We start from the raw sequence: 15,643 nt of genomic DNA, 5'->3' as shown, positions 1-15,643 counted from the left end.
GCAAGTTTAGCGTTGTAGTCAGTAACAATCATTAACATGTTTTGCTCTGCCACTGTCTGTTGTAAATGGGGCCTGTGAGTACAACACCAGCTCCAAAAACTGAGCGTAACTCAGTGATGCAGATGAACTGTGTAGGAACATATTTCCTTGGAGACAGGAACATGTTGGTGCATCAAGCAAAAGTATTACAGAAGCAAGTCAAGTGTGCAGACTAATTAAAACCAAAACAAAATACCCAGAAATACAAAGCCACACATTAGGCATCGCTCAGTGTCCAGGTGAAGGACTAAACAGATCAGCCTCAGTCAGGATCAGATCTAACTCCCCTTATATTTCTAAACACAGATCACATGACACAGAGTGTGACTCTTCACTCAGTCATCCTCAGCTGCCTTTCTAAAAAGCCAAACAGTGGGCAGTGTTGATGTGAGCTGGAGGAAAGGCCGGTGGGAGGTGGTGTCTGAAAATGAAGCGGTGGGTGGAGAGAGTGTCCAGAAAGATGAGTCAAAGATCAGATATGAACAGCAGTGCTCATCAGTACCTGCTCAACTCACACCGCACAGAGATAATGACAAGACAGAGCGCGAACGAAACACGATTTACATATATAACTGATGATGATTTCAAGATGTTTTATATTTCTGTACGGTTATTCTGGCTCATACAGAGTTCTTAGCTTTTTATGGTTCTCACTTCTCTCTCCTAAATAAAGTTTACTTATGTTCTTAGCTGTGATTTATTCTGCAAAAATAGATATTCAAGCGACACAGTCTCAAGCAGTTACCATGAGGATCTGCAAAAGTCATCTGTAACACCCACAATGATGATGATAGAAGTAACAGTTGGCTATCAAAGACATGGTTCATCCATCTGCCGTTTTTTATGGACTAAAAACGAGCAAATCTAAACAGGTTTGTGTTCAGAAAATATATTTTTTCAGCAATTTATCTGGCTTCACAAATATGCAGCCTGGCTCAGGTTACTACAGCAAAACCTGCGGCACACTGAGCAACCAAATATCCTCCAGCCCTGTTCACAACCTTTTACTCTGAAGGGAACACCCACCTAAAAATAGAATTCACATCACTTCTGCCTGCAGTCTTAGACAGCTCGGTCGATACCTGGAGTTGTTTTAGCAGTAGTGGCAGCGTTTATTGATCTACAGTAGCAGTGGAGAGAATGAAACTTTGAACACTGTGATTGATGTATAAGGCTGGGAAAACACGACAGGGCTCTGAAAACATGCTGCAAGCTTAATAAAGCCACACATTTCTAGTTTTTGTTTGTCTCAGAAAATATCAGAAATATCCTCCCAGTGAACGAGGCAAAGCTGAGATATCAACGACAAACTGTGTCAGTGATAATCCAGCTTGTCACATTATCCCATTTTATTTACATACAAATAAAGTTCCAGATCTGTAGACAGATTCAACAAAGTGAGGCTGAGTCCTGGGGCAATAATCAGGACATTGGCTTATGGCACCAAAAATGTAAACTATGGCAGTGGTCAAAGAAACATTCAGATCCTTTACTTGGCTAAAAGTAGTAATACCACAAAGTAAAAATACTCAACTCCAAGTAAAAACCCTGCATGTAAAATATAAAAAGTAACAGGGCTAATATCAAATGCTTCATTTACTGGCAGTTTACTCTATAACAACATGCCATGTTTTCCATTTAGGTTTGAATTAAGTTGATTTTTGTTGGTAAACTCTCAATACGCAAAGTAACTAGTAACTAAATGCAGTCAAATAAATGTAGTAGAGTAAAAAGGACAATATATCAGAGGAGTGGGAGTGTACAATAGCATAAAATGGATCTGTAAAGTATCTGATTAACTATAGTATTTAATCACCTTCAAGCACTGAACTGCTTGAACCATTTTCTTTGCTACAGAATTATGTGCTGTAAACTGTTATTATCATTGATGTTAGGAAATTCATCATTATGCAAAATGTACTGGATATAAGAAAGCTGCATGTGTGTATACATTTGTATCTTCATGTTTGTTAATGTTTCCTGTTGTGTCTGCAGCAGCTGTTTCTGTGCCTCTCACTGCAAATCTGCATGTATGAATGTGTGTGTGTGTGTGTGTGTGTATGTGGGAGAGTGCGTATGTTGTGTAACAACACTCAACTACAGGCCTCTGGTCTATAAATAGTCTCGGCGTCTCTGTGGCCGCTCCATTTAACGGGCAGCTGAGGATGACCAGCGGCTGGTCAGCGCTGCCGTTAATTACTCTCAAACGTTTCACCCGGTGCATATTCTGCTGTTTACAAATGAGAGTGGAGGAGAGAGACGAACTGTGGGTGTACGAGGAAGAGGGGGAGACGGCTGGATTTTCACTCATCACCACTAAGACTAAATACTTGTAATACTGTGAGTTCTGGAAATTGTCAAACTTACACAAACTTCCTAAATATTACAAATGTTTTTTGGCTCGCTCCAAGCTATTTTTTGTTGCTGAATAAATTATGTGTAAAATGGAGATAAATGGTTTTGTCAAGTGGCTTCCTGAAATGTAGAAACCTGCTCTCTTGCTCATATTACATTACCCCTGCAGTGTTTAATAGCCAGCAGTTGTGCTGGGAACTATTGTGTCACTGTTTACGTCATTCGTCGTTTTAAAGTTTTCGTGAGAATCTCTCCAGGTGGGAAACTGATGATAGAGAACGGCAAGTAAAGACAAAGGAAGACAGAGAAACAAATGTACTCCTTCCTTTTCCCCTCAGCCCTCACCCCTCAGCCATCCCTGTACCTTCCATGAATGTCATCTGAATTATCCCTCTTAATTAAACCCATATAGAGCTACACTCTCATGGCCAAGATTAAAATTCAATTATTTGGACACTGGGTGACAAGTGGCCTAGATTTTACAGACGAGGCAGTTCCCTCAGCAGGACTACTTGGGTTTTAACCCTCAAGCTCGGCCGTGCTGGAGTGCCATTGAACAACGAACTGAATTGCAAAGATTGACTTGTGGCTGCAATTCCTCAAATGGCCACTAGATGCTGGTTAGAAAACTCCCTCAAATCAGAGACAAAGATCAATTCATAAAACCTAAATCCTGTCCTGTCCTGTCCTGTGTGTTCGTACTGACGGTATGGGGCACACACAAGAAAATAACGTACATTTTTAAGTGAGCAAAGCAGCCAGCAGACATTTTGGTGGGCAACAATCTCAGTCGCATGTTGCAATCATCATTTCCAGTAAGCGCACAACGGCCGTGTCTGATTTGAGACGACACTACGCTGCAGGAATTTGCATGTTACACCAGTATACAGTTTATACTGTGTACTACATAAAAGTGTACTAACTGAAGTAACCAATTTGAGATGCAGTACTGGCTTCAAAATGTCTCCTCCAGAACCAAGAAATATCACAGTCACTTCTAGAAACTCTGAAAGTTTCAGCTCAGTTAGCTCTGGCAGAACATTCGACATGGCGCCTGGAAGTAAAAACGCAAACAGCGATAATTAATTGATGCTAAAATGATCCTTGTAGCATCTTTAAGAAGTCCAAACTGTAACTCCGACAAGGTGCAATAAAGACAAAACAAGATTCTGAGTGAACTGCAGCACCACAGGCCTTTTTTAATTTTCTTCAGCTCTGGTCTTATATAACACCATTTCTGTCTCTCCCAGAAGCAACATCTTGAATTATCCCTCATAATTATACTTGCATGCATACATAAATCTCAGCAATTTATCGCAGTTCACTACCACAGGGCGGTAATTCAGAGCCAGACATGTCTTCCTGTGATTTATGGTCCAGATTAGAGCCGAATGAGGATTCACAGGGCCGTTCTCAGGAGCGCTCGGTGTATTAAGATGGAGGAGATGGACCGGCAACGCTGACCAGATGTTGCTCTTGGTAGCCGCAGCTTAAATAAACCTGTCATTGAATGAAACAATGAAAATACACTTTGCTTTCATCTGATTGACTGTCTCTGAACGACTGCCTGATCAATGAGTTTTAAATTCACAGATAAAATCAGGACTTTTTCTTAATTCGTTAGAGCTATAGTTACATCGTTAGTTAGTCATTTAGTTTTAAAGCCCCTGTAAGTTATTTGTTTACTTTAAAAGGTGCAGTTAGAAAGTACAACTAGCTGAGTCGCCTTTAGACACAGTGTTGTACATCTCTGGCCTGCTTTGTTGGGCCCCGCTGACTGAAAGCAGCAAACTTGGTCCTGCCTAATGAACTGGATTAAGACATCTTAATGGATCTGTTGCCTCAGGGGACCACAGCAAGTCCATCCCTCACAGACTGCACTCGACATGATCAATGGCTCTTGGCAGCGCTCGGCAGGGCCTGCTTCCACTGACAGAGAAAAGTAAAGGGTCTCCTTCATACATGTCACGACTTTCTCATCGACTCTCATCGCTTCACTCGTGCTAGAGATGCTCACGGCTGATTGGCTGATTGGCACTGACAGGTGCTTTAACTCAAAGAGACTCACCTGGATTAAGGTCAGATAATCAAGACTAGTGCTGATCATCACATCATCATTTGTTTGTTTATTTATTAATTGTTTATATGATGAAATTAAAAAAAAGGTCAAACCGAAAATATTTTACTTTCATTCAGTCGCTGTTTGTTTCTGTGGTTACAGAGCAGCTCCATTATAAGGCGATGGGAGTACAGTGACAGGAATTTCCCTCAAACGAGCGTCAAACCACACACTTTTGATCGATAGCACTGCCCACACCAGCCAATTAGTCTGATCAGACAGGCGAACAGCAAAAACGCCAACGGCGGCGGAGGCTGTGTGAGGTCATTAAACAAATACACTCAGGCTTCATCCTGACCACAGCTCCCATTAGTGATGTGCTGCTTGAGAGAAGGAGCAGAGGAAACTTCCTTCAGTACCAGGTCATTTATTTGGTTTACACCGATTTCACATGATGTTACCTCATTTAGAAATCTCTCAATGCAGACACTCGCTGAAGCTCTCATCTGCTGTATGAATCTCGATTTATAGATTTATATTTAAATTAATCTTATTATATGTTATTAAATATCTTGTTATATGTTTGTTCAGACTGTACAATCACAACACACAAAATGCTAAATACTAAAGCGTTGTGAGGAGAAGCAAAGGAACAAAAAACCTCCATGAAAATCTAGACAAATGTGAAAGAAGAGGCTGACATTATTCTGTTTTTTACGACAACCACCAATGTCCGTCTGTGGCACTCAGCCCCAAGCTAAAGGTTTTAAAATCAGGTCATAAATTTGGAGTTTCATCTAATTTCCCGAAACAGCTGGCCGCTGTGTTTACGGTTTATTTTCAAACATTACTCAAACAGGAGGAAAAAGTGCAGAATCTGTGAGGGACTATTTTCAGCCATGGATTTCAACACATTTGGCGCTCACATTTACATGACAGCAGGACAGTGTGTGTGGGACTGAGTCAAAATAAACTACAGCGTGTGTGTGTGTGTGTGTGTGTGTGTGTGTTCACAGTAATGAGGGAAGATGTCAGTCAGTGCAACAGACTGGCTCATGGATGTGATTTTAATAGTTTCTGTGGAACATAAAATGACGCAGTAACAATCTTTTTATGGGATTTGTTGACACGTCAGCAGCCTTATCCTTTAACTGCACTGAGAGCAAGAACAACAACAAAACAACAACACCTTTAGCTTTGGACTAATCCCTGCCCTGAGAATATAAAATAGGAATTTTAAAAGCTTTCATCAACCTTCAACAGGCTACATCTGAGTGTAGTAAAAAAAGAAATTCTTTAAATGTCTAAGGCTAATCATTTAAATCAACACTACGCCATACTGATGGGTAAATCTGGAAGTGAAGATATCTTCAGCTCAGACTCGTCGTGGGCTGCTCTGACATGTCGACTGTTGCGGTGCGTGTTCAGGAGACAACATGCAACAGGGCACAGATGGGTAATGGGCCAGTTTAGCCCTGCTGCTCTCGCGCCTGTTGCCATGGTGATTTTGCATCGAGTGGTTTTTGTCCCTCGCAGCTAATCAAAGGGAAGCCGGGTACGGGGGCTGAAACAGAGCGCTTTCCTTTGTGTGTGTGTGTGTGTGTGTGTGTGCGTGTGTGTGTGCTTGTTGTCAGGGATTGGCATGTGAATCCCCCATCTTGATTTGTGAGGAACACCTGGGCTGCGTTCAGGAGCGCCATGTACAATAAAGGCTGTTGTTCAGCCCTGAAGGTTCAGTATCTGATTTGGAGTTATTTATCTCGTAAGTGTTGCTCGTCATTGTCACTTACTTCAACAGCAGCTGGGATTTAATGCAGGCAGTCAAACCAGCACTTTATTTTTGTTATCAATGCTCTAATTTTCCAGGCCCAGTGAACTAACCACGGTGTGCTCTGTACCACTGAAACCCAAGTGTATACTGATGCAGCATTTTAAATTTGGAGGTAGCCTCCTTTAGGTGACTGACAGGCCAGATAAACAACTTACGATGTAGCTAGCATTAGCCACATAAGCTGATGATGTAGAATATTAAAGATCAATGAGCTACAGCACTGCTATTTTAGAAACATCTGGCAGGACGGCAGATGTTTACAGCAATGAAATACAACAATGAAAATCTGAATTTTAGGCATGTTAACTGTAGCGTTTGAGTGATAGCATCTTTAGTTTTTTAACCTAAGGCAAGGCAAATCTATTCATATTTACTTGAGTCTGTATTTCCAAAAAAAGCACAGACGATCATTTCATGTTGTAACAGATCGTAATTTGATGTCACAGTATTACAGTAATGCTTGATCTAACGCCACTCTAACTTAACACATTTCACAAACTACATGTATATACCTATGTAATTCATCCATATGTCCATATATACGACTCTCATAAAAAATCATAAAATGAAATATTCCGAATAAGGTGTCCCTCTGGCAGTCCAACAAACTTTAAGTCAGAATTTTTGTTTTTAAACAAAAAGCAGCCGTGGATGTTAAACAGTTAAACTACGCTATAAGAATCCTTCTCTAATGTTTTCTGTCCCCCTGGTCTTTTGATTTAATGTAACACTCAGCAGGCCATAATGTTTTATATACTCTGCATATAGCACAGGAATAATAACACTTATCTACAGCACACTGTAGGCAGTGTAGAAATCAGCTCTCCTCTCGCTGAGTTAACTAATGCCAATTAAAGCGTAACCGGAGGCCATATTCTCTGCTGGAAATGAGTGTTTCCATGCTGAGCAAGCTTCTTTAAGATGAGCCCCATTACAGCTCTGACAGTAAAGCCAAGGGACCCAATCAACACCTGAGGGGGGGCAGAGGCTCCGTCACAGAGCAGGAGATGGAGGACAATTTAATCCTATGGATGATATTTTCACTTCCACACAGAACAGCAACACATTGAGAGAGCACAGATCATACAGTGTGAGTCTGACTGACAAACCCCATTAACTGTGTTCTACTTGTTCGGGTGAAGGAATTACTCGAGTGCAGATTACAGCATGATGGGTTTATGCTGATTAATTTTTAATGAGCAGAGTATTCAGCCAGGTGTGTCAGTTGAGACATGACACAAAATGCTTTTCACTGAGGAATAAATAAGAAGTTTTGCACCTGCTCAGCACCACACAGCAGACAGACAGAGCTAGTGACTAGCTGGTGAAGAAAGAGGAGTTTGAGCAGTAAATGTTATAAATTCTAGTGTTCCTCTGTGTCTGCTACATGTGTCAATACGCAGTTGTTTGCTAACACAGAAGCTGTAACAACTTAGTAAAGTGATAATTAGTCAGAGCTGTGTGTCAGCTTTCTGAGCTTGTTTGCTCGTGTTCAGAAGAAGCAGCTTTAAGGTTCTTCTCTAACTGTGATTTCCTCCCTTTTTACCTCGTGACTCCCTAAAATCAAGCTTTGTGTTAACTGCTAAGTCCTTCATCTGCTGTTACACGTTCACTCTTCGGTTACAGTCCAGACAAACACATTTTGATTCGATGTTTTATCTGATTCATTCATCCTGTTCATCTTCTCTCAGCCTCTCCAGGTAAATCTTGGCACGCTACATGTGTCAATACGCAGTTGTTTGCTAACACAGAAAATCGGAATAAGGCGACGACCGGGTTGTTCTGCAAACTCTAGCTCTGCTAATATTGCTCACATAACCTCAGCGCCTCCCTGATCCAGCACTGCTGCCGAGCAAACTTCACAGAGCAAATACGATCCGTCACATCACGACGCAGATCCACAACACAGAGGTCGCACTGGCAATGACAGCGTGGAGTAACAAAGCTAAACCTGAAACTTAAAAACAACAGGAAGCAGAGTTTCATTCACTAGAGCCACCACTCAGCATAACCCCGCCCCTAACACGGTAACTGTTAAATATTACTGCTGCCTTAGCTTCAGCTTTGCTCTGCTTCAGAGTTTGCAGAACAACCTGGTCGTCGCCTTATTCCGATTTTCAAAGGCATCAAGAGGAGGTGGATTAATTTAGTGATGGAGAGCTGAGGACCACCACCAACACCTGTCTCTGCACCGACTGTTTCACTCCGGTTAGTTTTAGAAACTTCACAGATAATCCGCTGTCACTTTTGAATGAGACCGAGTTATTTTTTTTCATGATTTTCAGTTTCTAAACATTCAAATTTAGCTGGGTGGTTAACAGCACATTTCTCTTCCAAACCAAAGAAAGATGGAAAAGTTCAACGTTTCAGAGATTAGTGCATAAAACCTCCAGTAAGCAGCGAGACAGAGTGTGATTAGAGCAAATTCACCAGACTCCAAAAAGACCGTCAGAGCAAACAAAAGCAGAGAGACAGATTGATTGGCCTTCCTCCACATCGCTGGTCGTCTCGCCATCTGAAAATATTAGCAGAGCTCACATAACCTCAGCGCCTCCCTGATCCAGCACTGCTGCCGAGCAAACTTCACAGAGCAAATACGATCCGTCACATCACGACGCAGATCCACAACACAGAGGTCGCACTGGCAATGACAGCGTGCAGTAACAAAGCTAAACCTGAAACTTAAAAACAACAGGAAGCGGAGTTTCATTCACCTGCTGTTCATGTTTTGTTATCTACATCCACATGCCCATTATTTAGGGAAATTACTCTTCATTGCATCACATTAAAGGAAGTATTAATCCACATCGTTGAACAGCTGAGACAGGAGTAAAAATATAACGTCTACAAATCCAGTAATTAAATGTTGACAGGTTTAAACACTGTAACAATGCCTACATGCAATGTTGAATTAAGGCATCACAAATGAAAATACTGACTCAAACAATTTGTACATTCATCTCTGACACATGTATGATATCTTATCACACAGCAGCTCCACACCTAAAATTAAATGTGGGTTAAACAAACACAATCATAGCTCCTGACCTGACTCACTGCTCCTCACACAGAAACACCCTCATCCCCAACATCTGCTTCATCTGCACATTTAACTGTAATATTACATAATTATAATATAATATGGACAAAGAAAGGATTTAAATCACATCTCAAACGTCCAAAAAATAACTATTTATTTATACATCTAAATAATTATTATTGTATTTGGGAAAATGAAAGACTATAAGGTTTATGATTGATATCAATAGGGTTTAAACTAGTCCTGAAATGAGTAGTCAATCAATCACCAGAAAATTAACTGATAACTTTTTCCTCAGATGTGAGGATTTGATCCTTTTCTTTGTCGTACATGACAGTAAACTGAACTGTTTAGGAATGTTTAAGTGAGCAAACAGCCTGTAACTGATGGACAGCCATCCTTATCTCTGTGTCCAGATTCAGCTTCATGCTGGGGCTAAAAATGAAAGTCAGCAGAGGCTTCTACACTGCAGAAAATGACGTTACTCTGCTTACATCCAGTTTAATCAGTTGGACTCGTGTGTGTGGCATACTGTCATGAATATATCATTAAGTGCACTTTTTGCAGTGTAATAAAGCCGACCCTTGTAGGCGTTCAACGCTCCGGCTCTAAATGCAGCATCGCTCTGTCTGCGGAGACGAAAGTCACAATGAAAATGTCAAGTCACTGATCGAGCAGTGTCTTGCCACGCAGCTGGTCGACCCTTTCATCTTTTGTACCCAGACATGTCGGGGTGATACGCCTGAAAATAGCAGAGAGCCCACAGGGGGTGGGTGGAAACGCTTATCGCTCATCGCTGGCTGAATCCTGGGCTGTTGCGTCAATCCTCGAATGTCACTTCATGTGCTTTTACTCTGAAGGTACGTCTGACTGCAGGCAAGGATCATTAGGTTCACATTTAGTAAGGAGGACTGCTAAAAGCCCTTTACGAACATGGAATACGTAACACTGGTGACTCCATCTTCTTTTAAAGTAAGGGTTTTTGTCGTGCAGAAAAGCACCACAGTTACTTACTCCACCATTTTCTGGAAAGAGCTAAAATGTCAACAGGATATCTGGCACCTGGCATCAGTGAGGAAGAGTTACCTTAAGGTTACAGGGAGTCAAGGTGGTTATGAAATGCTGATATGGCAGGAATATATTTCTAATGTACTGTATCTGTTGATACGTAATGTTGCTGCTCCTTAACCCACAGAGAGCAGCAGAGGTTTAACGAGTCGGCGCCGAGCCCCAGTGCAAGATGGTCGCAGCGACCCTGCCCATCAAAATGTATCACAACCCAGAATCCACACAGGCACATTTTCACATTTTTGATCTTCAAATCGTCCGTTAATCCTTCTTCAAACTTAATTTAGAGATGTAACAGAGAGGTATGAGTCAATAAACTATATGCTTCTATATGTACATCTTTTATGTTACTGTACTGTTATATATTGGTGAATGAATGACTGTTTACTTCTTCAAAGACTCAAGACTAGTTATACATCTTAGCTTTGTTCATCCAGCAGCTGTCACATGTAAGAACAACTTGTTCTCCTCCAGGTACTGAGGTATTTTTCATTCGACACGCCCTTTGTTGTTGGAAAAAGGCAGAAAGAGAGAGAATGTCCTCAGCTAAACAAAACCAACCTTACTCATTATGGGGTTTTTTTTCCTGCCAAGAGATTATAGCCAGCTCAGGCAATCAGAGCTTCTGTGAGGCCTGATAGAGGCTGAGCTGCCAATCACCGACACAACAGACTGGCATTGTCTGCGAGGAGCAATCTGACAGCAGCTACTGAAGCAGGTCAGACACAGTGGGTGTGAACAATGGCTGGAGGTGCAGCCGCCGTAGCTTTTCCACTGTGAGTTCCAGCTGTCAGAGCAGCCTCGTCTCACCTGACTCAGCCCAGGGGGGAGCTTTCATTGCTCTTTGAAACCCACGACTGAAAGTGTAGCTGAGCTGACAAGCAGCTCCACCGAAACACTGCCAGCGACTGACAGAATCATTTTAATACTCATGTTTCACAATGATTAGTGTTTCAGTACAAATTTAGGGGAGAACAGCAACACTTCACTGTGCGACACCCCAGTCGAATCAAATCAGACAAGTGCAGTGTTCTCGTCCTCCATCACAGCTGGAACATCAGCCGAGGAAACACAACTACTGAACAACCATCTAACTAAAGTGTATTTATTACCCCAATGCAGCGAGGCAAAGAGAACACCCTACAGAACTGAAATCTGCAAATGACATTTCTCTGCCTTTGTTTAGCTGCTGCCTGACAACAGTTACTGAGCCATCAGGACAACAGAGACTGCCTTTTCAGTTTTCTCTTCCATCATTTTCCCCTTTATATAAACTGACTTTCTGGCATCAGTTAGTATTTTGGGGGTTTTCTTCCATTTCTTCCATTTTTATCGCTGTGCGTCTTTTTCCTATGAGCCAACTGGAATATGTGACAGATGACTTTATTATAGCTTTTTCTCCAGGTGCAGACGTCCCCAACTTCTACTGCATGATAACAAGTACAACATTAGCTGGTGTCCAAACTCTGTCAGCAGATCTAAGGTCTACGATCTTGTTGAGATGTTGGAAACCAACATCTAGTCTAAATGTCTGGTCTAAATGTTTTACATAGACAGGAACATAATTGTGTTGTGTTTATTAACAATCTCAGTATAATTGTACTAAACTACTTGATGGTAGGTGCAGCCCTGATTGCTGAGTTTTAGAATTGCAGTTTCCCTCCATCAGTTTCCTAAGACCCTCTTTTATAGGATTTTAAAATGACAAAATGAAATCTCTAGAAGCAGAAACCATGTAGAGAAAAGATGGTGGTGTGACAAACAGTCCGACGGACCACCTACTAACATAAAAGCAGTTGACACATTTTTTTTCATCAAAGTGAATCGAGGTCACCAGAGGCTGTCATAACGCAGACGGAGAGCCCGTCTGAGCTCAGCTAAAAATAAAATTCACCGTGGATATAATCATTTTTTTCACCACACCAGACACAGAATTAGATTACAGGGCACATTTCAAAAGGACACGGTGCAGACAGGAAACGACCGAGCTAATGAATTCAGAACAAACACTCCCCCACCTGAAATAAATACACATCAGGAAGCAGGTCAGAAACGCATTCGGTCAGCAGAGTACCCGACGCCACGGCCACCTGCACCTCCTGACAGACCATTCACATGTTAATGAGATCACACAACAGATAATAGTATTCTGTTATCTCTGCTGGCTCTCTGTCTTTGTCTTAAACCCTGGAGAGATGCTGATAAGTGAAGCCTGCTCTGCACAGCCCAGTGAACCGACGACTGCTGATGATCGGCGGATACAGAAAACAAAAGGTCAGCTTAGAAAGATGAGGTATGAACTCTGCAGACTAAGCCGGTTATCATCCGTCTGACCCAGAGGACTCACAGATAAAAGTGTCTCCAAGATTCAGAAATACATATGCAAATTATTTTCTGTGAACGACTTTCATGGTGTGAGCTTTTTTTGATTCTGGGTTAATTCTCAGCAGGGGTTTCCTTCAGCATGATGCCAGAGAGGCCACAGGGGAAACAGTGAGGCAGAGACAGAGTGGGCTTATTATTTTTATTTATATGTGCCTGTGAGTGTGTGCAATTACAAAACACAGTGGCTGATTCTAAAGAGGGCAGTATCAATGTACAAGCAATGCAGCGATTCAGATCCACAACCCGATACTCAACCATACTGCTCCAAGAAACGACTCCTTGTGTTTCCTCTTGGGACCTTTTCTGCTCTTAATTTGAGTTTGTTTTAGGAACAGAGCACTTTGCAAGACACACATTAACTACCCTGGACTATCGCTTTTAACATAGGCATCAACTGTCTTTAAGAAGTTCACTTAATGTGCTTTAATGCTTATAAAAAGCATGACTGTACTGTGCTGTTACCAGGAGATGTGGCTATGGATCTGTAATACTCCTGATGTTGTTTCCTCACATGAAGGACGAAGAGAAGTTTTAATCCTAGTGATCAGCTTTGTGTCAGGTATTAAATCCCTGTTTGCATGTATCAGTGAACTAGAATATGAAAAATATTTAGCAGTCTTTCTCACAAACTGGATTTCAAAACTTCGTTCCACCACACAGCCTGACTGTACAACAGATGTGGTGTTTTCTTTCCCCACAAGTATCAAAAGACGTATAAAACACCTGTAAATACACTTGAATGTGTGTCGTGTAATTGTTGCGTTCTAATAAAGCTTTGAAAATGTCTGTGTTGTGATAAATATCTTACCGTTGACGCAGATCTCGTACGGTGAACACAGCTCGTTGTCGAACAGGCAACCTGTTTGCAGAAAAACAAGAAGTGGTTAGCAGGTTAACATGTAATTATACATGGATACACTTTGTAACTGAACCACACGTTTCCAGAGTAAATATAAAGACAACCTGCTTTATATTTAGCCCTTTTATACTCAAAGCACTGAACTGGTTCTAAATGAGACACAACTCTCAGGTCAGTTCATCCAAATTACCAGAAAACACATTTTTGCTGGAGCAGCAAATTTGCTTTGAAGCCCTGAGAATTTAAGAGAGAGAAAAAGAAGCACATATAGATATGATAAATAAATAGATGACAGTGACAGCATGTGCATTGAAAAAGGAATAAAAACTGTATAAAACGTATAAAAAGTGGCAGTAATTGTAGGATTTCTCTTGACGTGAGAGTCAGTGATGGTGGGCGGCAGGATCAGGGAGATCTGATGGGCTTTGAAACCAGCCTTTCAAAGCACTTCATGATAATGGGTGTCAGAGGCACCGGTCTGCAGTCATTTACACAGCTGGTGGCTGTCATCTTTGACTGTGGCTGGATTCAGGTGGGTGCAGGGTGGAGGGGGCGAACACGCTTCCAGGTGTGTATCTGGTCAGTACATGGACTGAGCTGAGAATAATCATCTTCATGGCACCTAATGGCTTATTAAGACGTCACCTCTTGTGCATTTGTTAGCAGTGGATAGTAAAGACTTGCAGTTATCCCGAGTTAACGCTCGGTTGAGGAGGAACAGGACGATGCATCAAGCCGGCTCCTTCACAGCTCCTCTGGGAGAGGAGGGGAGGCAGCTATATTTTATCCTAGTCCACTCACAGGAGATCTGGCAGTGTGTGTGTGTGTGTTTCTCTGTCTGTCTCATACAAACACACACTGTCTTACACATGTCTGAATCTGACTCCTCTTTGGCTCACACTCTCCTGAAAGTTAGAACAACGTATTACAATGTGTCCTGGAGGTAAAAGAAAGAAAGAGTACTTTGCTAGAAGCAGGTACAGGCCATTGCAGTAAGTGTACTTCCTGCAGCTGCTACACAATAAAAGTCCTCCAGTGTGAACACGATAATGTCTGACTGTTGCTACAGATGAAGGTCACTGAGGTTATATTTACTAATATGCATGTATCTACTGCATCTACTATCTACCAAACTACTGCTTTAACTACTATCACTACTACAAACTACTTCAAAATTGCTAATCTACTACTACTGGTAGTTATACTATTACCAATGTCCACTTCTACAAAGACTACATCTACAACAACGACAAATACAACTACTACACCTGCTAATCTACCTCTCTTACTTCTACTAAGACTACTACCACTACTACTGCTCCTACTACATCTTGTACTAATACTGTATCCTCTAAAATACCACCTCTACTAGTGTGCCACTACTACATCTATTAACTAGTTCTACTATTAATCTTCCACTACTAACAGTCTCACTACTACGACTACCTGCTGTTACTACTTCTATTAAAACTAATACTACATCTACTAATCTACTTCTGGTACTTATAAGACTACTACTACTACTACTACTACTACTACTATATTTACTAAGCTCCTTCATCTACTACCACTAAAGTACTACTCCTACCACTGGCCCTACTACAGCTACTACTAATGCTATCTACAACTAGTACTACATCTACTAAAACTACTTCTCCTGCTACTGTATTTACTGGGCTGTTTCATCTGCTACTATTACTGTATAAACTGTTACTATTACCACTACTACTACTACTATACAACTATTACTACTGCTACTACTTCTACTCCTCTTGCTTGTGCTGCTACTATTACTACAATTACTACTGCTACCACAGCTATTAAGCATCTACTACTACTTCTGCCACTTCAGACAACATTTACTTTCTGTCAACATACAAGTACTACTACTACTACTCTAGTGCCACTGCAAGTACTTCCATTACTAATACACCATTAACTACACACACTGTTTCCAATTCCTCTGGCATTAATAAATCAGCAGTTTAGAATGTTTATTTATCTAAA

The 15,643-nt window shown here is 41.4% G+C and overlaps 1 protein-coding gene across 2 annotated transcripts in view; it reads right to left on the bottom strand.

Moving 5' to 3' along the window:
* Window positions 1-15,643, bottom strand: part of LOC108880939 (receptor-type tyrosine-protein phosphatase N2) — a 178,760-nt gene that overhangs the window by 149,812 nt on the left and 13,305 nt on the right. For both annotated transcript variants that reach the window (XM_018672679.2, XM_051069791.1), the window contains exon 3: window positions 13,586-13,636. In XM_018672679.2, coding sequence (XP_018528195.1) covers window positions 13,586-13,636 — 51 coding nt within the window. The remainder of the gene's footprint in view (window positions 1-13,585; window positions 13,637-15,643) is intronic.

The sequence above is a fragment of the Lates calcarifer genome, linkage group LG4 (assembly GCF_001640805.2).
Source record: "Lates calcarifer isolate ASB-BC8 linkage group LG4, TLL_Latcal_v3, whole genome shotgun sequence".
Taxonomy (NCBI): Eukaryota; Metazoa; Chordata; class Actinopteri; family Centropomidae; genus Lates; species Lates calcarifer.
Note: the sequence above shows the minus strand (reverse complement) of the source record. Positions and strands in the feature narration are given on the sequence as shown.